General features: G+C 40.9%; 1 protein-coding gene across 3 annotated transcripts in view; it reads right to left on the reverse strand.

Annotated features, from left to right (window-relative positions):
* PDLIM1 (PDZ and LIM domain 1) overlaps positions 1–26,746 on the reverse strand; it is a 45,763-nt gene extending 19,017 nt beyond the window's left edge. The window contains exons 1-4 of one of the 3 annotated variants that reach the window (XM_063434214.1): positions 26,464–26,746; positions 11,621–11,772; positions 6,912–6,996; positions 657–727 (exon numbers count right to left, since the gene is read on the reverse strand). In XM_063434214.1, the coding sequence (XP_063290284.1) occupies positions 657–727; positions 6,912–6,996; positions 11,621–11,772; positions 26,464–26,559 (404 nt within the window). In that variant the 5' untranslated portion in view covers positions 26,560–26,746. Of the gene's footprint in view, positions 1–656; positions 728–1,190; positions 1,385–6,911; positions 6,997–11,620; positions 11,773–26,463 lie in introns of all 3 variants that reach the window. The other 2 variants (XM_063434216.1, XM_063434215.1) reach the window with 2 other exon arrangements.
* Positions 26,747–27,608: the final 862 nt, after the last annotated feature.

The raw sequence follows: 27,608 nt of genomic DNA on the forward strand, positions 1-27,608 counted from the left end.
AGTTGAGACTATTATAATAATTTTTAAAAATATCTTACCAGGATGGACACATTGAAATGAGACTTACTGGAAAATGAGAGAAAACTAAAATTTCCCCCCTCAAATTTAAAGAGGATATGAGCCAATCCAATGCTTTCCCATAAGAAAGGATTAGGAGGCTGTTGCGCATGAATGGCAAAACACTGTGCCGTGCCCTTCATCTCCTCAAAGTATCTATGAGGAACGTTCAGAGTCTCCATGCACTGACCCAGGAAGCACCTCTAGTGGCTGTCTGAGTGACTGCCACTGGAGGTGTTCCTAGGCAGTAATGTAAACACTGACTTTTCCCTGAAAAGATAGTGTTTACATTAAAATGCATGCAGGGACTGACTGTAGACCCCAGAACAAATACATCATGCTGTAGTGGTTATAGGGTCTAGAGAGTCCTTTTAAACACAAAAGAAAAACAGAACAGGGATAAATCTTCTACAATTGAATATTTTAGAGAACGCAAGTAGAAGAAAGCTATACATTTGCTAGCAATTTGCATATACCGTGTACTCCACCTTTTTTTGCACGTTATATTAGAAACTTTGTAACTTTAGAAGGTCTTAAATTTATGACAGACCATCGCTGGAGACTAAACGCTATTTGTAGCCAATTGAATGTGCGAGCACCTGAGGGAGCCTGTTGGCGATTTTAGTGGCTGGTAAGTCATACTGAAAGCACGCTGAAATCTGACAGGTCTCTGGCAAATGAAAAAATACATTGTAAGTTATTCCGTCAGACGATCTGTAGAACACATGTTAGGAGAGAAAAGAAGATAAACAACGTAAATAAATGGAAATGATCACAATGGACACTGCCAACAGAAGGTTAGTATAAGGTCTGTACATTTTCGGCATTTGCAAACCGTTTCCAATAAACATTAAAATATGGTGGGACAGAGATTAATTAATACCTCCAATACAGTAATGTGTAGTCGTTTGGCATTGCACATGTTATGAACAGACTCTAGTTACGCATTATAGTCAGCTTTGGTAACAATCGGAACATACTCAGACAAGTTCCTCAAACATCTGAATGGGTGGATGATAGACCTGTGAAACATTTTTGACCCAACAGCATTCCATTTGCATCCTACAATACTATGGAATCATAGTCCACAGAAGCAGCCAATCATTGCAGTGAAATGGAACTCTGATACTTACGCTTTGCTTGGTACTTGGGCCGAAGGGGACGATTTATTCTCCAAGGTGCTATTGAAGCTCTGGATGTTGTCGGAGGAATAGAGGCCGGCTGGGTTGTTGTACTGGGCAGTGATCACTTTGGGGGCGCTTGAAGCGGAGCCAGCAGTGAACGGCATAGCACTTCGGTTGTGTGCACTTCCTATCTGTTTAACTTCCTGCATGCAAGGGGACCAGAAGGAAAATCAGACGTGTGTCTAACATGCAGGCGTGAAGTGACAACCAGCCATAACCCATGCAGTGCAGCATCACAAAAACCAAACAGTCTATCTCAAAAATAAATATAGATACAAAATGGACACACTAGAAAGTCCAGCAATTAACAGATTACCATTTTATTATACAAGAGTACGAATTATGTCTATACTTTGTGGGTCTAATAAATAAATATATTTTGACTAATTTACATATGTATGTATTTAGAGCAATTTTAAATACATGTAAGTTTGTTTTTTTAATTTCTCCAAAAGTGCTACTTGCTAGCTTGTGTTTTTCTTTAAAAATATGCCGAGATCAACCCATGCCTTCTGGCCAGTAAATATTCAATAAAAAAAAAAAAAAAAAAAAAAAAAAAACATTATTTTAACCATCTATTCAAACGAAGAAAAAAAAGAAAGTGCTGAAAATTCCAAGTGGATGAAGTCACGCTGGCAACGTTAAACAATAGGTCTGTTATATTGTTGCTGGTATCGAACCTTATCACACCTAAGGCTTGTAATAAACACACCCTGCTCTGATGCAATTGCATCACGTCTCTCCGGAAACAGAACAACAAGAACAAAACACTTACTGCCATCGAAACAATGTGACCTACTCAAAGATCATGCTTGTTCAAAAGAGAATTGTTCTTCTTTTTAGTAAGAAATCCGCTCGGATTTAAAATACACAAGAATTATATAGTGACTTTGCACGCCAGTGTTTATTATATAGACCGTTGTGGTAAATTAACTGAGGGGAAAACAGTCTCCAACTCAGCTACATGTAGCCCAACGTCTGCAAATCCATAATAAATTCCCTGTAAAGTACCCAAACACATAGCTGCCAACAGTATCAAATTTGCCAGGACTGTTTCATCTTTGTGCTCCTGGGGTCTGTCCTGCATTGAAAGACTAAAACTACCTGTGCAGCCAGTAGAGTTTCCCAGGGTCAATGTAAGGTTGTTTGAGCAGGGCCCTCAGCACCTTCTATTACAGAATGTCTAACGTATCTTACTGCAGCTGTTAGTCCACCTATTGTACAGCACTGCCAAATTTGGTTGTGCTTTATCACTAACAAGAAGGTGGCTAAAAATGTGTTTTCTATTTCTCTGTATTTGTGTCAGTGAGTGTGTGTGTGTCAGTGAGTGTGTGTGTGTCAGTGAGTGTGTGTGTGTCAGTGAGTGTGTGTGTGTCAGTGAGTGTGTGTGTGTCAGTGAGTGTGTGTGTGTCAGTGAGTGTGTGTGTGTCAGTGAGTGTGTGTGTGTCAGTGAGTGTGTGTGTGTCAGTGAGTGTGTGTGTGTCAGTGAGTGTGTGTGTCAGTGAGTGTGTGTGTGTCAGTGAGTGTGTCAGTGAGTGTGTGTGTCACTGAGTGTGTGTGTGTGTCACTGAGTGTGTGTGTGTGTCAGTGAGTGTGTGTGTGTGTGTCAGTGAGTGTGTGTGTGTGTCAGTGAGTGTGTGTGTGTGTGTGTGTCAGTGAGTGTGTGTGTGTGTGTGTGTGTGTGTCAGTGAGTGTGTGTGTGTGTGTGTGTGTGTGTGTCAGTGAGTGTGTGTGTCAGTGTCAGTGAGTGTGTGTGTCAGTGAGTGTGTGTGTCAGTGAGTGTGTGTGTCAGTGAGTGTGTGTGTCAGTGAGTGTGTGTGTCAGTGAGTGTGTGTGTCAGTGAGTGTGTGTGTCAGTGTCAGTGAGTGTGTGTGTGTGTCAGTGAGTGTGTGTGTGTGTCAGTGAGTGTGTGTGTGTGTGTGTCAGTGTCAGTGAGTGTGTGTGTGTGCCATAGACATTGCGGGAGCTGGAGGGCTGTGGGGGCCAAAGTTCCAGATCTCAACAGTGGGCAGGAAGATAGATAGTGTGTGTTTTTCTCTTTTGCTTTTTTAATTTTACATTAAGCAGCTGCTTGGAGAAGCAGCTGGCTGCTAAAAAACAACCACGATCAGCAGTATATTGGTCAGTCAGGCTACTTAGGGGGAAGGTGCCTTTGTGCAATAGAAGGCACAGCTTGCCACAATATTGGCTACCAACATCAATATGAGTTGGTCCCAATTTTTTTTTTTGGGGGGGGGAGCGAAGGAGTGAAAGACAGTATGCCTTTAACCCCTTAAGGACCAAACTTCTGGAATAAGAGGGAATCATGACATGTCATGTGTCCTTAAGGGGCTAAATACTAATGTGGGAGTCATTACTGAACACGGAAATTACATGGGGTAAAAGAGTAAAACATTTCAGCATAAAGGAGAAGCAATAGAGTGCAGGCACTTGCAAACACAGTTCTTCTCACACAAAAACTGCCAAACATGTATTCCTGACCCTATAGCGTTAACCATAATTTAGATGGCTTGTGCTCCCCTAAGAAGGGATTAAAGCCTTATTTCCAGCACTGCGCGGGTCTTCTGGCGCTGTCCCCGCCCTGATCCGCCTCCTTGGTGACATCAGAACTTCCGATTTTTAGCCATAGGGAAAGCATTTGATTGGCTGAAACCAAAAAAAGGGGTGGGGATAAACTCTGTTTGGCCAATCAGCACCTCCTCCTAGAGATGCATTAAATCAATGTAGCTCAATGTGAACATTTCAGCATCTCCATGCAGACTGTGGAGATGCTTAAAGGCAGTGCGGTCTACTGTGCAGCACTGCCCCAGGAAGCACCTCCAGTGGCCATCTAAGGAGTGTCCCTAGAGGGCAATGTAAACACTGCTTTTTCTCTGAAAAGACAGTGTTTACATGAAAATGCCTGAAGGGAATGAATATACGGTACTCACCAGAACAACTACATTAAGCTGTAGTTGTTCTTGTGACTACAGTGTCCCTTTAAATCTAAACATGAGGAACTCTATACCTAAGAGTAATAGCTAAATCTGAGGCATCACAATCAGTACAAAAAAAAAAAAAAGTAATATATTGTATCATATTCTATTCAAAGTTAGCCACTAAAAATTGTAACAAGTTGAAAATCTAAATGGCAAAATTGAGACAAACGTTACCAAGCTGCAACCATCGCCAAGATGCAGAATGTTTCCAGATTTCAATTCAGAGTTTAGTGGATAACCCTGGATAAGATTTATTCACTGAAATGAGAATTGGCAAGACCTCAAAATGAATTTCAAAATTAAGGTCAAGGCAGTCAAACTGTAAAAATTCTCCCGGTCAGCTCTGCTTCCAGTTTAGCCACTTTGAATTCAAACTGAATTTAAACTTTGAATTCCTAACAATTCTCACTTGGGTAAATAACTGTATTGTGTTACTCAACAAATCAACACAAGAAAGAGAATGATGAATTAGAGGACAAAAATAGCGGTTTACACGTCATCTCCTAATCAAAACCATGTGTAGGCTCTCACGCTATGAGCCATAGATTTAACCTCCCATGCACTATAAATTACAAGAGGCTGCAATGTTTGAGTCAATATACCAAAGGTTACAGATTTGTGAATTAAAAATGGGAAATTAATATCAACTTTTTTTACACCTGGCTATCTTGAAGGTGAGGTAGACAAAAAAAAAGCTTGATTATATGGCCAGATTTGCTGGGTTCACATCTATTAAAGGACCACTATAGGCACCCAGACCACTTCAGCTTAATGAAGTGGTCTGGGTGCCAGGTGCAGCTAGGGGTAACCCTTTCTTCTGTAAACATAGCAGTTTCAGAGAAACTGCTATGTTTATAATAGGGTTAATCCAGACTCTAGTGGCTGTCTCATTGACAGCCCCTAGAGGCGCTTCCGCGCTTCTCACTGTGATTTTCACAGTCAGAAGACGCCAGCGTCCATAGGAAAGCATTAAAAATGCTTTCCTATGGACTGGCTGAATGCTTTCCTATGGACTGGCTGAATGCGCGCGCGGCTCGTGCCGCGCATGCGCATTCAGCCGATGACTATGAGGAGGAGAGGAGGAGGAGAGTCCCCCGCTCGGTGCTGGAAAAAGAGGTAAATTTAACCCCTTCCACCCCCTAGAGCCCGGCGGGAGGGGGGCCCTGAGGGTGGGGGGACCTAGAGACCCTATAGAGCCAGGAAAACGAGTATGTTTTCCTGGCACTATAGTGGTCCTTTAAATGAATCAACTCCTGTCAGTAGCAGAGATGTGATCTAGATATGTATTTCAATGCAGCAAGGGGAGGTGGATATATAGTTGCTGGGATGAGAATTTTTTAAGATTCCTTTCTATATATATACTGAGCAACTTATCCCCTTTGTATAAAGAGGAGAACGGAACGCACAGAAGCCATGCTGGGGTGAGGACTTCCTGCTATTCTGATTAAGGAAGCATACATTACGTACATGCAGTATTAGCCCATATAAATAAAGCTATTCTTTAGCCAGTGAACGAGAGCGTGCGGACTGGTCTCTGCTGACAGCTGTGTATTGTGTAAACAGTATATCTTGAAGAATCGGAACACACGGGAAGCAGTGTGGCGCAAGCAGCTGTGTTTATTTCATTCTACAAAACAGAGTGATCTATGCTGAGTGGATCATCAATCATTGTACAAATATTATATATCATCTAGGGCATGTCTCGACTACTATGCATTTAATTCCCCCTAAGACTTGGTTAATATTTATTCTGTGTAAACTCAAAGATTTTATGATCTCATTCAAACTGCTGGTTCCAGTGAGCTGGGCCTACATTAAAGAGACATGCATCATTTGACGATTATTCTTAAACCAGCAGATACTTTTAAACAAATATACAAACCAAAGTTACTATTAACATGGTCAGATTGCATTACTGGGCACGCTTCTCAGCTAGGGGACTTTCTTCATTCCACCCTCTCCTCCCTCTTATCCACCCATTTCAATTTCAGACCAATAAACTAATGGCAGAAATAGTGCATTATTATGCAGCAGCAAGAGAGAGAAACCCGACACCGGAGCCTGCTTTGCAAGATCACACTGATCAGACTCCCTCTCTCTCCCCCTATCAGGGTGTTGCAAGGTGAAGAGCTCTTCCAACTGGACATGTGTAAATCTGTCAGGCATACCCAATGCACTGTCCAGCATTCCTAGGGATAGGACACTGATTGGGTAGATCTGTGTCCCTCCCCTGGAGGGAGTGTGGAAAGCAAAAGCAATAAGAAGCAGGTAAACATGGACAAAGAAAAGTAATATTTACCCGCTTTTATCTGCCTACAGAGTAAGGCAACGGTCTCAGCAAAGCTTTTGAATGAGACAGTTGTCAAAGTGATGCATGTCAATTTAACCCACAAATTATGGCATTAGCTCACTGCAAACTGATTAAAGTTAAAGAACTGATCTACATTTTGGGCATTAATTTAAAAACTAGAAACTCTGTGCAACAAACCTTTATCAGACTTGCAAAATTAAGTGAACATTTAAAAAAATAAAATAAAAAAAATACATTGCTTTAAAAGAACACGTGTCTACTTTAAAGGGAATATATTATTTATTTATATATATATATATATATATATATATATATATATATATAAATGAATAGAAACATATTTAAGAGACACTAAATGTAGTCTAAGCAGTTTATTTTTACCTGAGGATTAGAGGCCAGATTCATCTTGTAAGGATTTGTTTTTCCTCCGTCTGATACAAGAGGCGACCATATTTTAGAATCAACCCTGAAATAAATATAAAAATTATAAGGGGGAGAAATGAGCTCAGTATCACAAGTTCAACAAGACAGCAATGGTCAGAGTTGGTCAAATAAACATCTCCACAGGTAAAATGAAGTGATGAGAAATATTGGCAAAATGGAGTGACAGGTGATTAAAGACCCTGCTCAAACGAGCTGAAAAAAAACCCAAAAAACAAACAAACCACATCTAACCCAAAAAAGGAGGGCACCCCACCAGCACCCATCGATAGGTGGCACCACAACGAGGCAACAAGAGCGCTTGCAGCAGAGAAGGCCCCAGCCAGTACAAGGCATCGGGTGAACCTGCCAGACAGCAACCTGAGCCACGGCACGAACCCGAGATCCCGGAGACACATATCTCACCATGCAGATCACCAGGGAACTGGGACTTGTACTTGGGGGACTCAAGGAGACTTTTTGTGTCGTAACGTAGATGTCTCTTAAATAAATAAGCACTAATTTACACATGCTTAACATGTCCTATACACATGACCTTTATCTCATATTGTAGATCGTATTGTAATCTCATGTTTCTTCACAGTATCATAGCGTTCATTGGGCAAGTGCTTAGAAAGTCAGCGGAAATTTTATTGCATGCTCCGACCATACTCTTGCTTAAAAATACGCATGCAAGATTAGTCCAAGCCTCCGAGCACTTAATCTTTACACACCTAACTTTGTTCATGAGTGCAGAACCATCATCTGCTTCCCATTAAGCAACGTGCTCTCTCCATTTTAAGAGCAGATTATTATATACCTGCATGCTGCCTTATGCTAGATTAAACTCACTTATGTGTAGCTAATATCCTCTGAGGGTCACCATTTTACTTGTACTTTATGAGCATGCAATATACTTAAGCTATTGTACCACAGTTTACCTTGCATTACCTCTTGTTTTATTCATGCCTTTACTTGACATACCCTCATAGCAAGACTCAGGGCCTAGGACGTGACGCAGGCAAGAATTAGAGCAAATATTATGTCAGACACCAGAGCTTGTACATATATGCAATCGTTTCATTTTAATGTCAGTTTCTTGTCTACTCTTCTACGCTGCAAATTGTTTGTTCACTGACATAGCTACTACTTTGCCTGAAACCAAGCTTGTATGTTAAAGATAAAAATTGTGCAGTTGTAACTTATGTTTGATATCCCAGAACCGCCGACACCTGCTGTTGTGGCAGTTACGGCAAGTTTGTAATTTCTATGCACACCAAAATAAAGAATTTAAAAAAAAAAAAAAAAAAAGGAGGGCAATTTCCAGTGTAGAACAATGGATAGGATATGGTTCCACCTCTGTAATTGGTGAACCAACCTTCTAAAACAAGGGAAACAGTAGGGTTTATGACTTCCAAGTGAAAGTGTTTAAGGGGGAATCATTCACAAGAGATATAGATTTAAATAAACACAAACCAAAAAGTTTTCTTGGTTACAGAAATATATTTCAGTAATGTACAAACATGAGCAATACATAGAACACTTGGTGCAACCCCAACCTTCATCATCTCTGATAAGAATCTCTGTAGATCACCATGGTCTCCTGATCAGCCAAAGGGTGTCCAGTATATAGCCCTTTAGATCTCATATGTTAACAAGCAAACATGAGTAGATCACATAGTTTTGTGTGTGTACAAACCAGCACAGAATAAAGCCCTTTATACGGTACATCCAACATCAGACCTTAAGAACGTCCACATGTCTCCGATAATATTTCTACTCTGACATGGGAAATAAAACCTATTCAATAAATGGCCTTGATCACGGTTGGCTATAAAAGAATACTTTGACTCTTCATTGGTCATTATTTCTCGGAGAGTTTAGCCAACTCCTAATACCCCATTCCACGCATTCTTTCCCACAAGTTCTACGTTTAATTTTATTCTTTTATAAACATTTAAAGACTTAGCTGAGAGTACTATACTAGTGCTGGACCCGTTGACCTTTTGAACAGTTCTTCTTTGGAATGATTTTGCAAACAGTTTAGCCATCAGTGTTTGAAGGGGAACTCTAGAAGTTTCCTTCCCATTCCTTTTTTAATAATAGATAGCATATTATTACACCCAAATCTTTGCATATAATACGCACGAGCTGTGCAGAATTTGCAATGATTTCTCAAACTAGTTTCTTACTAAAGTCATGTACTTCAGGTATACACAGACCACAATAGCACACTTCACAACATTGCGAACATACAAAAGAGGAACACTTTCATTTTAGGGGTGTGAGTTTAAAGACACATTACCGCATTATTGCTGTTGAGCTCTGTAATACACTAAGACACACCTACAATATGGAGCTTTTAGAAAAGAGGCACAGAGGGATTTGGGCCCTAAATAGGGACTGTCCCTACTAAATAGGGTTAGGGAACAGTAATTGATAATGGGTTGATCAGGCCATATCTTTCAATCTCCCCACTAGCCCATGGAGGTGCAGAATTGGCTCTTGAGCCTGAGTTCTGGATAAATGGTTTATTCACCACGTCGGGGGTTCTTAACTTTTGTGTGAAAGTAAAAGTGTGCAACGTGTAAAAACAAATAAATAAAATGTATTATGCAGGCTCATAAATATATAGTATATGCATATGGACTAGGGTTGAGTCCTGGGGCCATTTCCCTTTAATTACAATGATTTGTATTGCGACCACATATTCCATAGCGCTGTACAATGTATAAACAAAGACATAAAAGCCAATTTGGGAATGGCCTTCCCTTCACCTACTGCTCCTAATCATGTTTTGTTCTTATTAAATGCCTTGTTTACCTATCTTACAGCGCTGGGGATATGATGTAAATAATTCATTCTAACAAAACACATTTGACAGATGAGAACAGTTCTCCTTCTCAGAAACATTCACATTTAAATGAACAGTGGGCAGGCTATATAGTATATGGATGCCCCGCCAGCCTAATGTAATTCATACTTATTCCAAGTTGCATCAAACCATTATAATTATAGGCAACATTGACTGAAAACTATACATTTTAAAATAAAGAAGAAGGGGTCCCAAACACCACTCAGCACTGTATAAAACACAGCATTGTATAAAACACTTTCCATTCTGGAGGAAATCCATGTGCTACGCGTTTCAACATGGAGTCTGCTAGCAGCCAAGCAGATCAACCACATGCATATTCTATAGAGCCTGGCCACGGCTCCTTTATAGGAGAGTATTTCCAGCAAGTATAATTGGGACCTTGCGCTGTGTTACATAATATGCTAGAGTGGTCTGTTTTAAAGAATTTCAAGAATCCTTGGAGAGTACAATGGGATTGTAAAATAGATGCTATAATTTACTCATGATCATAAAAATAAAATAAAATAAAAAATAAAAAAACAATACACAACACATTTGTTTTTACACAGTGTGCATTTTCTTTTCTTATTAGATTTTTGTCAGACGCCATTAAAGGTCAACAATATTCTCCGTAGTGGCTCTGATATGGTTGTTCTCAATAAAAGGCTAATTAGCATATTTGGTCTAGAATTGTAATTTTATAAATAATCAATTACACAGAGTTAATATTGCAACTAGAGCATGGATTGGTAAACTAATGCAATGCACATTGCTTATAGCTCTTATAGTGCCACATTATGTGCGGCCTCTGCATGCCATATCGTACTGTACATAGTGTTCTTATCTTGTTTGTACATACATCAAAGTCTCCTTGCATTATGACATTGCCACATATTCATTTTACATTTTCAAGTCATCAGCAAAAAATGCTTTGAAGTAATACAGATCATCCACCCAGCCAAATAAATCTAAACGTTCACGCAGGTTTCTTTCTACAGAGAAAATGTATCCTACATTTATTAAAGTGACACAAACTATTTTGACTTTTTTGTGCTTTAAGAAAACCTTAAAGGACCACTATAGTGCCAGGAAAAAAAACAAACACAAATAAAATTAAAAAACACTTGTTTTCCTGGCACTAAAGGTTCATAAATATATATATATAAAAAATTCTCTCTCTGCTTACATACTATATGCACTCTCAACTTGTTTTGTTTAGTTAAATCCTGCATTCCATACATTGCACAGGGAGTCGATTTCTGACAATATGATTGCTAGGGTGTATTTAACCTCCTATATATAGCGGTCAGGGAGACAGACTAAACAATATAGAATTTTCCCATATAGCTGCGTGTGAAAGATTATAGAAGTAGATTATTTTATATTATATATATTATATTATTTATATAGCGCCATCAGATTCCGTAGTGCTGTACAAAGATCTTCCATAGTTGTGTTTCAAAGCGGTTGTATACAGCAGATATATACTCCTAGGAATCTATGTATAAAGTGGAATAAATGAGGCAAAAATGTGGTTCATTTTTTAACCCCTTAAGGACACATGACATGTGTGACATGTCATGATTCCCTTTTATTCCAGAAGTTTGGTCCTTAAGGGGTTAAACTCGTTTGCATATGCCCACCCAGAATCCCTTTGAGTAATAAGAGCACTGCAAATGTGAGGTTACTGTGGAAAAAGCAAATCTTATGGCTTTACTGGTGTGTGCAAATTATTTACTATATTATGCACACACACACACACACACATTTGTAAAAAAAACAAAAAAACAAAACAAAAAAAAAAACAACGTACCGGTTTATTGTGAGAGCCAATTCATCATCACATCCCTTAATTTTGTTTTGTGCTTCTAGATGAGTCATGCCATCTGTGTCTTCCCCATCAATAGCAATCACAACATCTCCAATACATATACCCACATCTGCAGATTTGCTACCTGGATTCACCTGCAGGGAAACAAAGAAGGCACGTTACACATCGACCTCTCCACGATATGAATATACCATCAAAACATTTTTCACTTCACAATTGAGATGGAAGATAGAGTCACCAAGAGAACACAATGTCCTTCCTGAAAGACCCTTGTGTCGCTCCCTCTCCATAGCATACTTTTGCACACACCCATGCACTTCTCATGTACCCAAATGCAAGCCTTCTTGTGTTCATCTCTGTACTCTCTTCAGGCTGTCCTGCAACTCTGTTCTTTTATGCCCCTCCACAAGCTATCCGGCCCCCTTCATCATGCCTTTTGTTTGTGGTGGCGTCCATCTTGTGTGTTGAGCTTCCAGTTGACTGACCCTAACGATATTGCAATGCAGAACAGAAGTTCTGGGTGTGCTGAGAGGGTCTGAATAGGCCTATTAAATGGTGTCTCTTATTTCCGCACAGAATCTCTCTGTGTCAAGCTCCCCCCCATTATACAGGTTACACCCACTTGGCTTTCAAGCAGACAACCAGTTCTGTTACTTCCTGGTTTGGTTAGCTCAGTGAAGCTAAACTCAAGAGGCAGAAATTGATCAGAGCACCTACCTTGCAAAGACTCCTCATTGAGCTGCATTGGGAAGTCTGTGATTGGACAGCCAGAATAAGTCTGGGCAGGGTTAATATAAACTGCATTCATGAAGCGTCACTATTCCCCTAGAAAGTATCTCAAACTACAGATAGCTCTGATTTCCAGTTTAATACAGCAGTCAGTACACACGTGGAACAAACCCATGAGTGTGATAATTATAATTACGGTAGGTTTTCTGTACACTAGTCATGTAGTTTGACTGACTGACAAGGTTGATTACTTTCTTGTATCCACACTGGGACCGTGTGCAGCTGGAAGAAAGGATTTATCTCTTTAAAAAAGACCTAAAAAAGCCCACGGATGGACAAAGTTACCACCAATAAACCCTCCAATGCAACATTACAGGGAACAGATACAGCCAGTTGTCACATCCTATTATAAACAGATAAAACCACTGACAGTACATGTCAAGTAGGGATTTGTTGAAAGGACAATAGCAAAGAATGCGAGAGAGTCACAGAGTTTATTTTCCTCTGCTGAGTGAGATAAAGGTCAGAAACCTAAACTTTACCTCAGCTAAGACGGACAGATAAAATGCTTTATACTAGGTACAGTTTATTGCAGTGTTATTCACTCCTTAAAGGGGCAGTTTTGCAATGCTTATACCATGACCAGCCTTGGCCCAGGAAATTTAAAGAGACACTCTAGGCACCATAACCACTTCGGCTTTTGGAACTGGTTATGGTGCTAAAATACTGCCGCCGTTTCAGTGGTGCTATACCATGATTAAGAGTTAAACGACCACTATAACGTTAGGAATACAAACATGACACTTGAATTTTAGGAATGCAATCAGGGTTTGGCTTATTCTGAGACATTTTAGATAGGACTTGCCAAAAACTTATGCAACTAAAATGATTTTAAAAAAGAGCAAACGTATCTCAATGAAGTGGCCTGGGTGCCGTGTCCCTGTAGTTTAAATCCTGCAATGTAAAACACTCCAATTTTATAGAAACGCTTCCTAGAGGCACTTCCGCAAGAACGGAGTAAAACTCATGGGACAAATGCTCATAGGAAACGACTGAATTTAATGCGTTCCTACAAGAAGCATTTGGAAGCACATATGTCTCTAACGCCCCGCTATGAAAAGCATTGCATTTGTTGTTGCAGAGAGATCCAGATGATGTCGCCGGAGGAAGTGTTGGCAGCACACTGAGGGAATCTTAGCGCTGGAAAAGAGGGACGTTTCCCCACCCCCAGCAAACAAACAGAGGGGGGGAGGGGGAAGACAAAACTAACTGGGTACTTGCTCGGGCATTATAGCTTAAGGAATGCAGGTTTGAATTCCCAACGCTAGATCATCACTGGCATTTAGCTAGTGTTTCATTAGACACATTTATTGTAGTTCATAGACATATTACTGATAGTAGTATTACTGCTGAGTTCAAGTACAATTTCAGATATACAGAGCTCCCCCAATAGAGGGACATTAGATCAGAAAAGATGAATAGAGGGATTTGTTCTCAAAATAGGGACAGTCCCTCATTAAATCGGGACATTTGGGAGGTATGATATCTGGTGCCCATATTTTATTAAATATTGAACAGACAGTGACACCAAAGATAATAAGTGCAGCCTTGTTGGATTGATCTTTCCTGGAACTACTATAATTACTAGCAATAGGTCTCTAATTTAAGTAAATCATGCTTTGCTACAATTCTGGGGAAATAATGTATTAAACATTATGGTTGAAATTTCAGCAGATTTCTGTAGTTATTTTACCAGTGATCATCAAATATTTCAGAAGAATATTTAAATCCTTTAGGGACCAGTACATAGTGTTTAAGGATTTTCCAACCTCTGGCTTTCCAGAAACTCTACCGAGATCCAGAGATCATTGATTGATGGCATTTTCTAGTTGGTTCGAGGAAAGTACGAAGTACGCATTACTTTCCCATCAAGGATAAAAATACAGCTTAAATAAGCAAGTGTTGGCATGAGGACGCATGTCTAAATAAGGTGAACAGCAAGTCATCATACGGTCTGCCCTAATGTGTGCATTTCATGAATAAGAATTTATTCCAGCAGAGAGGCTACGGATTGCACGTTTCAGGATTAAATGCCTAACACATTTAATGTTTAATAGGAAACAGTTATCCAGAAAAACATGAAACGATGTGAAGTCACCAAACCGCTACAAAAATAGTCAAATTGGAAAAATCCGGTTATTAGTTTCATTTCCCTGGTGAATTCCCAACAATTTAGAATAACCAATGTAATAATAGTATTAAAGAAACACTATAGCATTACGAATAAAAAAATGCATGAATGTAAAAACTTTATTAATAACCAACAATGAGAGAACAAAAGAAAGTGATTTTATTAAGAGTAGTACAATGTGTTAAAGGGACACTACAGGCACCCAGACCACTTCTGCCCATTGGAGTGGTATGGGTGCCAACTCCCATCACCCTTAATCCCTTAAGGACCAAACTTCTGGAATAAAAGGGAATCATGACATGTCACACATGTCATGTGTCCTTAAGGGGTTAAAGGACCACTATAGGCACCCAGACCACTTCAGCTCAATGAAGTTCTGGGTGCCAGGTCCATCTAATTTTAACCCTACAGCTGAAAACATAGTTTTAGAGAAACTGCTATGTTTACACTAGGGGTTAATACAGCCTCTAGTGGCTGTCTCACTGACAGCTGCTAGAGGCGCTTCCGCGCTTCTCACTGTGAAAATTACAGTGAGAAGACGCTGGACGTCCATAGGAAAGCATTGAGTAATGCTTTCCAATGGGCGGTTTGAACGCGTGCACGGCTCTTGCCGTGCATTCGGCGCCGACGTCGGCAGGAGGAGGAGAGTTTATAAAATGCAGTAATTAACTTGCAGGGTTAAAGGATAACTAATGCCAGGAAAACAAACCAGTTTTACTGACACTATATATAATCCTTAGGGCCCCCCTCCCTCTGGGGCTAAAACCCCTTCAGCCACTTCCCTTTATCCAACACCGGGTTTCCTCGGTGCTGGTGACCTCTCCTCCCCCTCCAACGCCAGAGCCGCGCGCGCATTAAAAATGCCCATATGAAAGCATTTCTTAATGCTTTTCTATGGACGTTCTGCGTGCTTAATTTGATTTTCACATTGAGCGTCGGGGGAAGCGCCTCTAGCGGCTGCCAGGAAGACAGCCACTAGAGGCTGGATTAACCCTGCAATGTAATGTAATTCTCTGAAACTGCCATGTTTACATCTGAAGGGTTAAAACCTGGGGGGACCTGGCACCCAGACTACTTCATTGAGCTGAAGTGGTCTGGGTGACTATAGTGGTCCTTTAAGTTCTCCTCCTCTAGTGGCGGTCTACTTTTTGGTCGCTTAAACGACACTGGACGTCCTCACGCTATGTATGAGGACCTCTAGCATCGCCGGAATCCCCATAGGAAAGCATTGAATAATACTATCCTATGGGAAGGTCTAATGCGCGCGCAGCCATTGCCGCGCATTCGCATTAGGTCTCCCCCGCTGGCAGACGTTAGCAGGGGAGTAGCGTGGACAGAGCCTGACCCAGCACCGCGGGACATAGGCGCTGGATTCAGGTAAGTGACTGAAGGGGGTTTTAACCCCTTCAGCAACATGGGAGGAGGGCACTGTAGGATTTTCTAGTGCCAGGAAAACTGGTTTGTTTTCCTGGCACTTGAGAGTCCCTTTAAATAAGATGAGGCACCAACCATTTTCAAGGATCCAAACCTAATTGGGTCCTATATCAACTTAATTCCCTGGGAAGCACAGTATATATGTGCATCATTAGATATTTTTAGTATTCAGAAGTGGTCACTGGCACGCCCCTCTAAGGTCCACTCACCTCCGGTTCTGCCTTCATGTGATCTTTTCTAACGAACTTTTAAGACTTTATTTATTGTTACATTGCGGATTGAAAGCGGTTGACAAAATTATTTGCAACCAAGTTTCTATCCCGTTTTCTCTCTGAAATTGTGGCTACTATGGATTTGGTTATACAAATTCAATGTATGTAGGCGAATCACAGTTTTAACTTAATGTGCATTTTGCGTGGTTTAAACAATTCAAGTTAGGGTAGTCCAGCTACTTATATTGTTTTAATGGCTGCAGTGTGTTTCAAACCAATATTTCCCTCGGAGTCTGCAAAGCTAATGTGTCCTAGTGAACTCTTCATTCTTTAAAATAACTGCATGAGTCACTGTGTAAACATTAATGTGACAATGTTCACAGCACGCAGTGATATGGACAGATATCGAAGAGTAACCATAACTGAATGTTGTTGACATAAAGGCCTGGATTTAATATTTTTTGGGTAAACTTTTCAAATTACATTTTTTTTCTCCAAAATATTAAAAAAATACATCAAAACATTAAATAATTTCAAGTTTATCCCATTATATTGAGACCAGAATGTCTTAACCCAGTTAACTTAATGTGTTATTATAATTTCAGTGTGCTTAATCTTAAACAACCACGTACAATGTTTCAATATCTAGACCAGGGATAGGCAACCTTCGGCACTCCAGATGTTGTGGACTACATCCCCCATAATGCTCTTACACACAGAATGCTGGCAACGCATCATGGGAGATATAGTCCAAAACATCAGGAGTGCCGAAGGTTGCCTATGTCTGATCTAGACAGCCAGTAGAGGTGCTTCTGCCATAACGGAGTACGTCACTATTTCAATCAGACGGTCTCTGAGAGATTCTGATTGGCACAGCATGGTGTTTTGCCGCGCATGCACACTCGTTTCCCTCTGTTTTTATATGGTAAAGCATTGTATTCGTGGAGATCATCGATCTCTTTAATCTCAGTCAAAGAGGTGGAGCGGAACACCAGATACAAGCACTGCAAGGGAGAATAAGTACCTATGGTGTGTTGCAGGTGTTTTCCAGTGTCCTCTGACCTACACAAGTTGTCAGAATAAGCTCTTTTATATGATTCATCTGGCTGGGGGCACTATTGGAAGCCAATATATTTGTAAAATCAGCAATAGGCTCTACTCCATTCTCTTTTGAATCTGTTAGGTCACCCCCTCACTCTCACTGACTTCAGCTGTAGTGTCTGCTACTTGAGTTTGCAGAGCAAAGACACACAATATATGGTTTTAATTTAATGCTTATCAACTTATTTTTTGTGTTTTTTTTCCGCAAAATAGTGTAAATAAAAATAACAGAGTTAAACTTTCCTAGAGAGCATTTAAATTTGGCTAAGTGCAGCATTTTGCCAGATGTGGTGGTGGTGGTGGTGGTGGGGGGGGGGGGGGGGTTAGACACCTTTAAATACATGTTTGTATTCGCAACGCTATAGTGTTCCTATAACTCTTAGTAACCAATTTCATAATTGGTGCTGAAAGCAGGAAAGCAAAGGAATTCTTGCACTGTTCAAAACACAATGGGTTTATCAACTAAACTAAGTTGCAAAAACTTAGGCAAATATATTTCATTTGAAACAAAGCTATAGTCACAGCTAGGCTATTTAAGGTAAAAAAAAAAAAAATAAGGGCTTTCCGCATGTCCCTAATTTCAAGCTATTTGCGTCACTGAAAACTTGATTGCTTTCCTGTGCTTGTTCTCAAGTGGAAAAAAATAAAATAAAAATGTATTGTATATAATCCCCCGCAAAACGTCTCTCACTAAAACAACACCTAGAATGGATAGATCTACAGTTATCTTCAATAGAAGTAGATAAAAAAAAAAGAGATAGTAAACAATTCCATTCTAAAAGCAAATGATCTCCTTAGACAGAATTATGAGTGAGAACAATAACTCACTATAAACACAAAAATATATAATAAGTGGAGCGCTGATTAAATAAATGTGAGAGGGGTTAACGAAATAGGATACCTAACTACCTATCAAAATACAATACAAATACATAAATAGATTACCCCTTCTCTAGTGGTAGATCAAAAACTGACCTTACTTGTACACTCAAAGTTAAGTATAAAACAATTTATTGTAAAATTCAGACTGAATTTTACAATAAATTGTTTTATACTTAACTTTGAGTGTACAAGTAAGGTCAGTTTTTGATCTACCACTAGAGAAGGGGTAATCTATTTATGTAACTCACTATAAACGTTAACAAACCTCACCGCTACGGGTCCATGGGGTCTTCTCAAAAACAGCCCTAACACCATATATAACAATAAGAAATTTGAGGGCAAAATGCTAAGTAATGGGGCAATCAGAAGAGAAGCATATCAAATGTCAGCTATTCCACCTCTAGAATTTTTGTAAATCTTTATTTTTGCGTGCGGTGGAAAAAACAAACATGTTGGTAATTCCGCATATGTGTGAACATGGCTCATAAAAATTTTCAACATGGTATAAACTGGTGAGGAACACTTCGCACATTTTTTAAAATTTAGTGGGCTGAAATGTTGTATCGAGGGCCTTAACTGGTGAGAGTGTAGGGGAATATATACCCGTCTATGTGTGCCAGCGCGAGTACTTTGGAGACATCTAGCGTGTGGGGCGTGTAGCGTCCTGTATGTCTTTCCCTGTGTAGGTCAAATCCCACCCGATCCCTGATATCTGTGTAAGAATGATGCTCCATATGGGGTCCAGGGCTAGAGCCGCGTTTGGTGTGTGGGGCGCTGTGACGTTTCCCTTAGTGGCTCCCTATGTGGTTTCGGTCTATTTCTGTTATACCTTCTTGTAGGAGCTGCATGGTTATCGCCTGGACCGGAGGTGCGCTGTGTGGCATGGCTATTTACAGTGATGAAGGTGGCTATGTGTAAGCGCGAGGTAACGAGTGTTCGAGTCTAGTAGATGTCTGGGTGAGTGGGAGGTGAGTAAAAGCCTCTGTGTGAGGTCATTAGAGTATCTATTATGTAGAGCTCCCTTGCTTGAAATGCCCTGTTACCCTAGGGCGGGGGGGGGGGGGGGGAAAGAGGGTCACCAGGGCCAGTTGGTGAAGCCTCCAACGGGTCATTATCTTATTGCAACTAAAAAGGAGGTGGACCAGAAATATAGAGGTCTGCAAACATTGCTAACTTTGTTATTGAGAGAGTTCAATAATAGTCCAAGGGTCTCAGACCCGGCGCGGTATTTCAGGTCTTGGTGTCTCCACGGGGTCTTGTTGCTGCCGTTGTTGGCACCTCCACACTCCTGGGTCGGTGGCCTGGTTGCGGCGGTGAGGTTGTCGTCGGAGTTAGGAGTCCCAGTGTTGCCATTAGAGCAGGTCCTTCGGAGGGGTCCATGACCTTATAATGCTTGTTGTCTTTGGTAACCCACAGGGTTCCCGGAGTGGACCACTTGTAGGTGATTGGAAGTTAGCGAATGTTAGCGAATGTTGTGCCCATTCACAAGAAAGGTAATAGGGAGGAGTCGGGCAACTATAGGCCAGTAAGCCTTACTTCAGTAGTGGGGAAAGTGATGGAAACCATGTTAAAGGATAGGATTGTTGAACATCTAAAAACACATGGATTTCAAGATCAGAGACAACGTGGGTTTACTTCAGGGAGATCATGCCAAACTAATCTTATTGATTTTTTTGATTGGGTAACTAAAATTATAGATCAGGGTGGTGCAGTAGACATTGCTTACCTAGATTTCAGTAAGGCTTTTGACACTGTTGCACATAGAAGGCTTATCAATAAACTGCAATCTTTGAGTTTGGATTCCAATATTGTTGAATGGGTAAGGCAGTGGCTGAGTGACAGGCAACAGAGGGTTGTAGTCAATGGAATATATTCAAAGCTTGGGCTTGTCACCAGTGGGGTACCTCAGGGATCTGTACTTGGACCCATTCTCTTTAATATTTTTATTAGTGATATTGCAGAAGGTCTTGATGGTAAGGTGTGTCTTTTTGCGGATGATACTAAGATATGTAACAGGGTTGATGTTCCAGGAGGGATAAGCCAAATGGAAAATGATTTAGGTAAACTAGAAAAATGGTCAGAGTTGTGGCAACTGACATTTAATGTGGATAAGAGCAAGATAATGCATCTTGGACGTAAAAACCCAAGGGCAGAGTACAGAATATTTGATAGAGTCCTAACCTCAACATCTAAAGGAAAGGAATTTAGGGGTGATTATTTCTGATGACTTAAAGGTAGGCAGACAATGTAAAAGAGCAGCAGGAAATGCTAGCAGAATGCTTGGTTGTATAGGGAGAGGTATTAGCAGTAGAAAGAGGGAAGTGCTCATGCCATTGTACAGAACACTGGTGAGACCTCACTTGGAGTACTGTACACAGTACTGGAGACCCTATCTTCAGAAGGATATTGATACCTTAGAGAGAGTTCAAAGAAGGGCTACTAAACTGGTTCATGGATTGCAGGATAAAACTTACCAGGAAAGGTTAAAGGGTCTTAACATGTATAGCTTGGAGGAAAGACGAGACAGGGGGGATATGATAGAAACATTAAAATACATAAAGGGAATCAACACAGTAAAGGAGGAGACTATATTTAAAAGAAGAAAAACTACCACAACAAGAGGACATAGTCTTAAATTAGAGGGACAAAGGTTTAAAAAATAATATCAGGAAGTATTACTTTACTGAGAGGGTAGTGGATGCATGGAATAGCCTTCCAGCTGAAGTGGTAGAGGTTAACACAGTAAAGGAGTTTAAGCATGCGTGGGATAGGCATAAGGCTATCCTAACTATAAGATAAGGCCAGGGACTAATGAAAGTATTTAGAAAACTGGGCAGACTAGATGGGCCGAATGGTTCTTATCTGCCGTCACATTCTATGTTTCTATGTTTCTATGTGATGCCTGCTGCGTGGAGTGGTTTAGTAAGTGGTTGCATTTTCTTACGCCATAGTAGTGTGGCTCTGCTCAAGTCCTGGAAGAATGATAGTCGGCAACCCTCAAATTCCAGAGGTGTCTTTCCCTGTAGCGCTGCTAAGAGTCCTAGCTTGTCTGACATGGACTGGCACCGTAGTATGATGTCTCGTGGGGCTGCAGTAGGTGCTTGCGGGGATTTTGCAATTCTATATATTCCATCGAATAGGAAGGTTTTGGCTTGTCTGGCCGGGAGTAGTGCGGCTACGAGGCGTCTGATGAAATGTGGTAGTTCCTCCAGCAGTACGGATTCCTGCACCCCCCTGATTTTGACGTTTTTGCGTCTCCCCCTGTCGTCCATCTGGTTGACTTGTCTAGATAGGGTAGTCTGAGTGGTGTGCATTTTTTGTACTTTCTCCTCCAGCTCTTGTAGGCCCTGTTGTAAGGTCCCCACTACCGTTTCGGTGGCTTGTGTACGTGCTGTCACTGCAAGCACATCACCTTTCAGCGCTGCCAGGTCAGCCTCCCACATTTGCTTGAGGTTCTGCTGTAGGCCTGTCAGCATAGCCTGGATATCGCTCCTGGATGCTGGGGCATTTTCCTCTGTTACCCGTGAGTGAGCGGTGGGCTATCTGTTGGGTCTTCCTCCTCTGAGGGTGGTGGTGAAGCGTCTGGGCCGCGTTGCGCCTGGGGCCTGTAGCATCTGGCTTATGTCGCGCTGTGGCTTAGGGGTATGTGTGGGTAGCTTCTGAGATTTGCGCCCCATCTCACCTGTGTGTGGCAGGTTAAGGTACCAGTCGTCTAGGTCTGGTGCTCCCCAGGGCCAAACTCCTTCCCCTGAGTCTCTCTGCCGTCCGCCCGCGTGGTAGGCCTTGCCGCCTCGGCATCGTGTTTTTGAGCTGGGCGTGTGGAAGAACGGCATCGGCAGTGTCGGCTGTCTGTCCCGGACTCAGACCGAGATTCCCAGGTTGGTGTCGGATGCCCTCAGATCGGCCGGATTGTAGAAATCCGAGCGGGAGCTGCAGCAATGTGCGACCGCTCGGTACCGTTGTCAGGCCCCGCCCCCCACCTCTAGAATTTTGCCGCAGAATTGCAATGTTTTTCATCCCCACCCAACAACACTACAGCAAAACCAAACTGCATTGGCATAAAATATAAAAAGCAATTTTTACACATTCCTTCATTGTTTCAATATAATAAATACGTAGAGATAACGTTTTTATTGTACAATTTTGGGAATGACAATATACTTTATTTTCCCAAAATATGGACCCATGGATCCTGAAAGTTTGCCCTCTAATTATATAATTAGCCGAGGGATTATCAAATTTTGGGGGAATTTTCTTCAAATCGATTTCATGTCTTTCGACTGTTCAGTGTCACTTTACGATTTTAGATGAATGGATGAACTGGGGAGGCAATTGTAAAAACACAGGTCAAAAGTAGTATATTTGGAGAGACCTCCAAGTCAGGTATTTTTTTTACAGTTTGACTCTGTTGGCCTGGGATTTGCAATTACCAGTTTGCGTTGCATCTCAAAAAAATATATATATTTATACAGAACATACAGACACACACAGAATAGACAGCTGCTATGTTTTAAAAAGGATGCACTCTTGTGCACTTTAATTACCAGAACGCCCAGCAAGGGGATTTCAACATTGCCGGCAGATTGTCAGATAACAGACAACTAGCAACCAAACTCAATAAGGACCCCAGAGTGCTTTCTTCCTCAGATCTATAACAACACTAACATTTTTATTATAATTATCATCAGATGTCTTGCTGCAAAGCATATTTGTTGAGACATTTTTCTTGTGTACAAACTAGACCTTCTTGCGCAATGGCATTTATGAAGTCAGATAATCTCTGTCTGTTGGGGAATGAGCAGTCATGTTTTGTCAGCGTACAGCATAGAAAGAAAAAATAAATAATTCAGCTTTGTTTTCAGTTTGGATATGCTGCTCTTTCTGAATTTCTGACATTTCACACTATACCAAGCTATTTACTAAACTACAAATTGTGGAGAAGTCAAAGTGAATTTCAAATTTAAAGGGTCAGTATAGTTACCAGAAACACTACAGCTTAATGTAGTAGTTCTTTTGTCTATATCAAGTCCCAGCAGTGTTAGCACTGTCAACACTGCCTTTTCATAGAAAAGGCAGTATTTACATTGCCAGTTTGTAACACCTCTAGTGCCAGTCACTCAGACTGCCACTAGAGGTACTTCCTAGTCCAGTGTGCAGCACCTACAATCATCGTCTCCGCGCTCTGCATGGAGGCAATGAATGCTCTATGAGGAGATGCTGATTGGTGCAGTGTGGTGTTTTGCCACACATGTGCAATAGTCTCCCTATGCTTTTATATGGGAAAGCATTGGATTGGCTGAGATCATCAAGACTGATCATCTCAGCCATGGAGGCAGACCAATGCAGTGAGGGAGAAAAGGTAAGTTTAAATACCTTATTTATCCAGAGGGAGGGGCCGGGGACACTAAAAGATAGTCCAAACACTGTAGTGTTAGGAATGTCTATTTTTAATACTATAGTGTTCCTTTAAGGCCAGAGTAGCTAAACAAAAAGGAGTATCCAAGTCAGCTGTGCTTTGACTTCACTATTTTGGAAGTGGAAAAGTAGTGCTTGATTGAAATGTCAATTTTTTTTTAAGTTTAAGGATTTATGATTAAATTACATAATGTCTAGTTACTCAATTCAAGATCACGTCTCTGTCTGGGCTTGCCAGAATCTCAATTCTCTGAGTTCACCTTTCTTACATAGCACATACAACACCAGAACGGTTTCCTCAGATCCCACAGTGGTGAGATCATCCTCTGTCCAGGAGGAAACAGTTTTTTCCTGATTTATAATTTTTAAATAATGTCATAATGAAACAGGTTCCCCTTACCTGTGTGTAATGTCGTTATTTCTTTTTTTTATTTTATTTATTATTATTGTGGATTCCTCAACCTGGGTTATAATTTGAGTGTTTTGTCAAAAATGAAGCGCTCTTGGCAAAGATGCTTTTACACCATAACCACTGCAATTAGATGTAGTAGTTATGGGGTTTAGGTTTTCCCTATAAAAACGCATGTTAACCATTTCTTACAGTACACTGACCGCTTTGTTGCTTCTGAATGACAACATGAATCAGGTTTGCAGATGTATTCATTTACATTTTATATCCGACTTTAAATGCATATCATTCAGAAAATGAATGTGTTTTGTTTTTATATTCTGTTTTAGAGAATATATATACACACACATTATTATAACCAATTAGCTTGAAAAGGTGTAACTTGAATGAACACAGGGAACCTGCAAATAATTTTTATGTGCTACACTTGGCATCCGGAGGCTGACAAAGCAATAAGGATCTGCAGTTTTACAATAAAATAACATTTTGCCCAGTGTCCCCATGTCTCCTAGTGTCACCATGTCACTAGGGGACACAGAGACACTTGGGGACACTGGGAGAAATGGGGACACAGACACTGGGAGACATGGGGACACAGGGAGACATGGGCACATAGACACTAGGGACACATGGGTACACTAAGACTCTAAGGACATGGTGTACTTAGTGTCTCAGTCTCCATATGTGTGTCTGTTTCCCCATGTCTCAGTGTCCACATGTGTCCCCATGTGTGTCTGTATCCCCATGTCTCCCAGCCTGTGTCCCTGGTGTCTCAGTATTCCTATGTCTCCCAGTGTCCCCATGTGTGTCTGTGTCCCCATGTCTCCAAGTGTCCCCAAGTGTCTCAGCATCCCCATGCCTCCCTGCAGCCTTTACCCCCATCCCTTACTTCCCTGAGCTGTAGGCTGTCTCTGCAGGCTGGGGGCTGCTGTCTAGACACTCTGTGCTGTGCAGCTGCTCCCCCTGCGGATCAGTGAGTAGAGAGATGCAGGTATATGCTGTAACTTCCTATCCCTGCCTCTCTCCACACACACAGCGACCCCTAAGGGTCCGTGCTGGTATATATGCCGGTAATACTGCAATATTGGCACTGGCCAGGCAGCCTAAAATAAATACCGGCCAGGTCACAACCCTAGGAGTAGTGTATTTAAAAAAAAAAGTCAAACTTTTTTTATTTTTATTTTTATCAATGGGCCTATTACATGGCCCGGTGCCTGGAGCTGCAGCTCCATCAGCCCCTATGTTAATCCGGCCCTGTATGAATAGCTATAAGATTCTCAAATCTGTGATGGGTAACCTTCGGCACTGTAGTTGTGAAGCATTGAAGTCAAATCAATAATTAATTCAGGCATTAGGAATCTCTGTTTAACCCCTTAAGGACACATGACATGTGTGACATGTCAGGATTCCATCTTATTCCAGAAGTTTGGTCCTTAAGGGGTTAATGTGACGTCTGGGCAAATATATAATGAAATTAGATTTTGTGACGGTTAGTTTAACTGTCAGATGATCAGTAACATTATTTGTAAAGTATTAGCATTTCTGAAGCTCTGAGTGTCGGTGGATGTAGATTAAACAAGGAAAAAGCAACATTCTAATTTACATATTTATCTCAACTTAACACCCCCCCCCCCCACCCCCCCAAAACAACCTTCTTAATTATCTGTTTGAAAGACATGGCGGTCAGTATCTTTCCTTAAATTTTGCCCGAGAATAGGAAAAAGTTGTCCAAATCAACCACATTTTCAGCTCAATTATATTGGCCTTCAATTTGTTGTCCGAGTGAATTCCAACAATCTATGTTTCAGTGAATTTCCTGCTAGAAATTGCATTATTCCATTTTTTTAATTTTATTTTTTTTATTAGGCACCAGATTGTAGTAAACTTAAATCTGAACGGCAGTATTTAGACATAAAAATGTGTTCTTTAGTAAAATGAATAAGTGAATAGAGGCCATGTAATTACCTGACTTCTTCCTGCTATAAACCATACAGGAAGGTGGAGGGGCAGTCCTGTGGCTTAAGGTGTGACTGATACCTGCAGGCAAGCAGTGTGGATCTGCAGTTAACTATTAAGCAGCCAGGGAGTGGTGTAGGTCTTTTAGAAATAAAATCTGATCGTTTTACTTTGATGGCAGATGTGTGACTGTATAAGCAAAATAAACACCAACAACCCATCACAACCTTATTTGTATATTAATATCGACTTACAAACATCCAAATATCAAAATACATATTTCCCAAAGCCATTGAGCTAGGATTGGAATTCTATACAAGAGTCGGAAGAAACGATTTGTAGAATGTTAACCCTTTCGTGTGATCACCCATATCAGAACGCATGGAAATCCCATTGAATATCCATATGTGTGCGTTCCATGACTAGTCACAGGGTAACACCCCACATTGCTCCTAGCTAATACCAGAACACAATGAATGGGCTGAGCAAGACTTACCCTTGAAATGGTTAAAGGCTGGTCAAAATCCTTCCCTCCAATCAGTCTGAATCCCCATGGCGGGGGGCCTGTGAGAACAACGCGTTTGGTAGCCATTCTGTGAAATAGAAGAGGTTCCCTTTAATTTGGTTGCTTGCAGGCACGGGCTTGGGATGTTCCTGTACTGCAGGATCTTTTCCTGATTACTGAGCCCTCTAGCTGGAAGGGGTGTGGTGCCACACTCCGGAACACCCATACAAAAAGTTTGCAGCGGTACAAAGTTTCCTTCCTCTCGCTGATTTGCTGCAGACCCATTGGCTTTGTTCTTTTGGGATGGCCCGGTCCCCTCCTCCCTCTGACACTGCACTGTTTCCTTGTATGGAAGATCTGGGATCCCAATCATATGGGATGTTTACAGGGTGCAACATTCCTTCCTCCCGAGACCTCCCTTCCATCTGAGTCCTCACAATGGACTGCACCTAATAAATACACATAGACCAGCTTTGCCATAGAAAACAATGACAGGGTTAATCACTGAGGCGCTAATTCCTTTAAAGCAGAACTGGCACATGAGATTTTTGCACAATTAAATAACTAACAAAAATGAAGCAGTTTTTTCCCCCCATTTTAAATCTTACTTAGCTATTTTAACTCTTTGCATGCTCTGCCTGGCATGGAGTATAAATTGGATTAACCCCTGCAATGCCACACACAGCACATTATTATTATTGTTTATTATTTTATTATTTATATAGCGCCATCAGATTCCGTAGCGCTGTACAATGGGAATTGCCTGGGATTCTACTGCATTTTGTGTGTAGGTACTAAGGGTACATTAACATGCCAAAAACCTAACAAGGCGCTGAAGTCTTCCACAGTTTCAGTGTGGGTACTTCATTATTATTATTATTATTATTATTGTGATATATAAAGCCGATCTAACTTTTACTGCTTTATTCATTCTAGTAAAGTAAATTATGGTATTTTACTGTTACTGTATTTTACTGCTCTTAATTTACTGGAAACAAGGAACTTTTACTACCAGTGAAGTAACACATCCTTTTTAACCCCTTAAGGATCACACTTCTGGAATAAAAGGAAATCATGACATGTCACACATGTCATGTGTCCTTAAGGGGTTAAGATGGAATGGTGGGTGGTGAGTT

This window comes from Pelobates fuscus, chromosome 10, assembly GCF_036172605.1.
Source record: "Pelobates fuscus isolate aPelFus1 chromosome 10, aPelFus1.pri, whole genome shotgun sequence".
Lineage (NCBI taxonomy): Eukaryota > Metazoa > Chordata > Amphibia > Anura > Pelobatidae > Pelobates > Pelobates fuscus.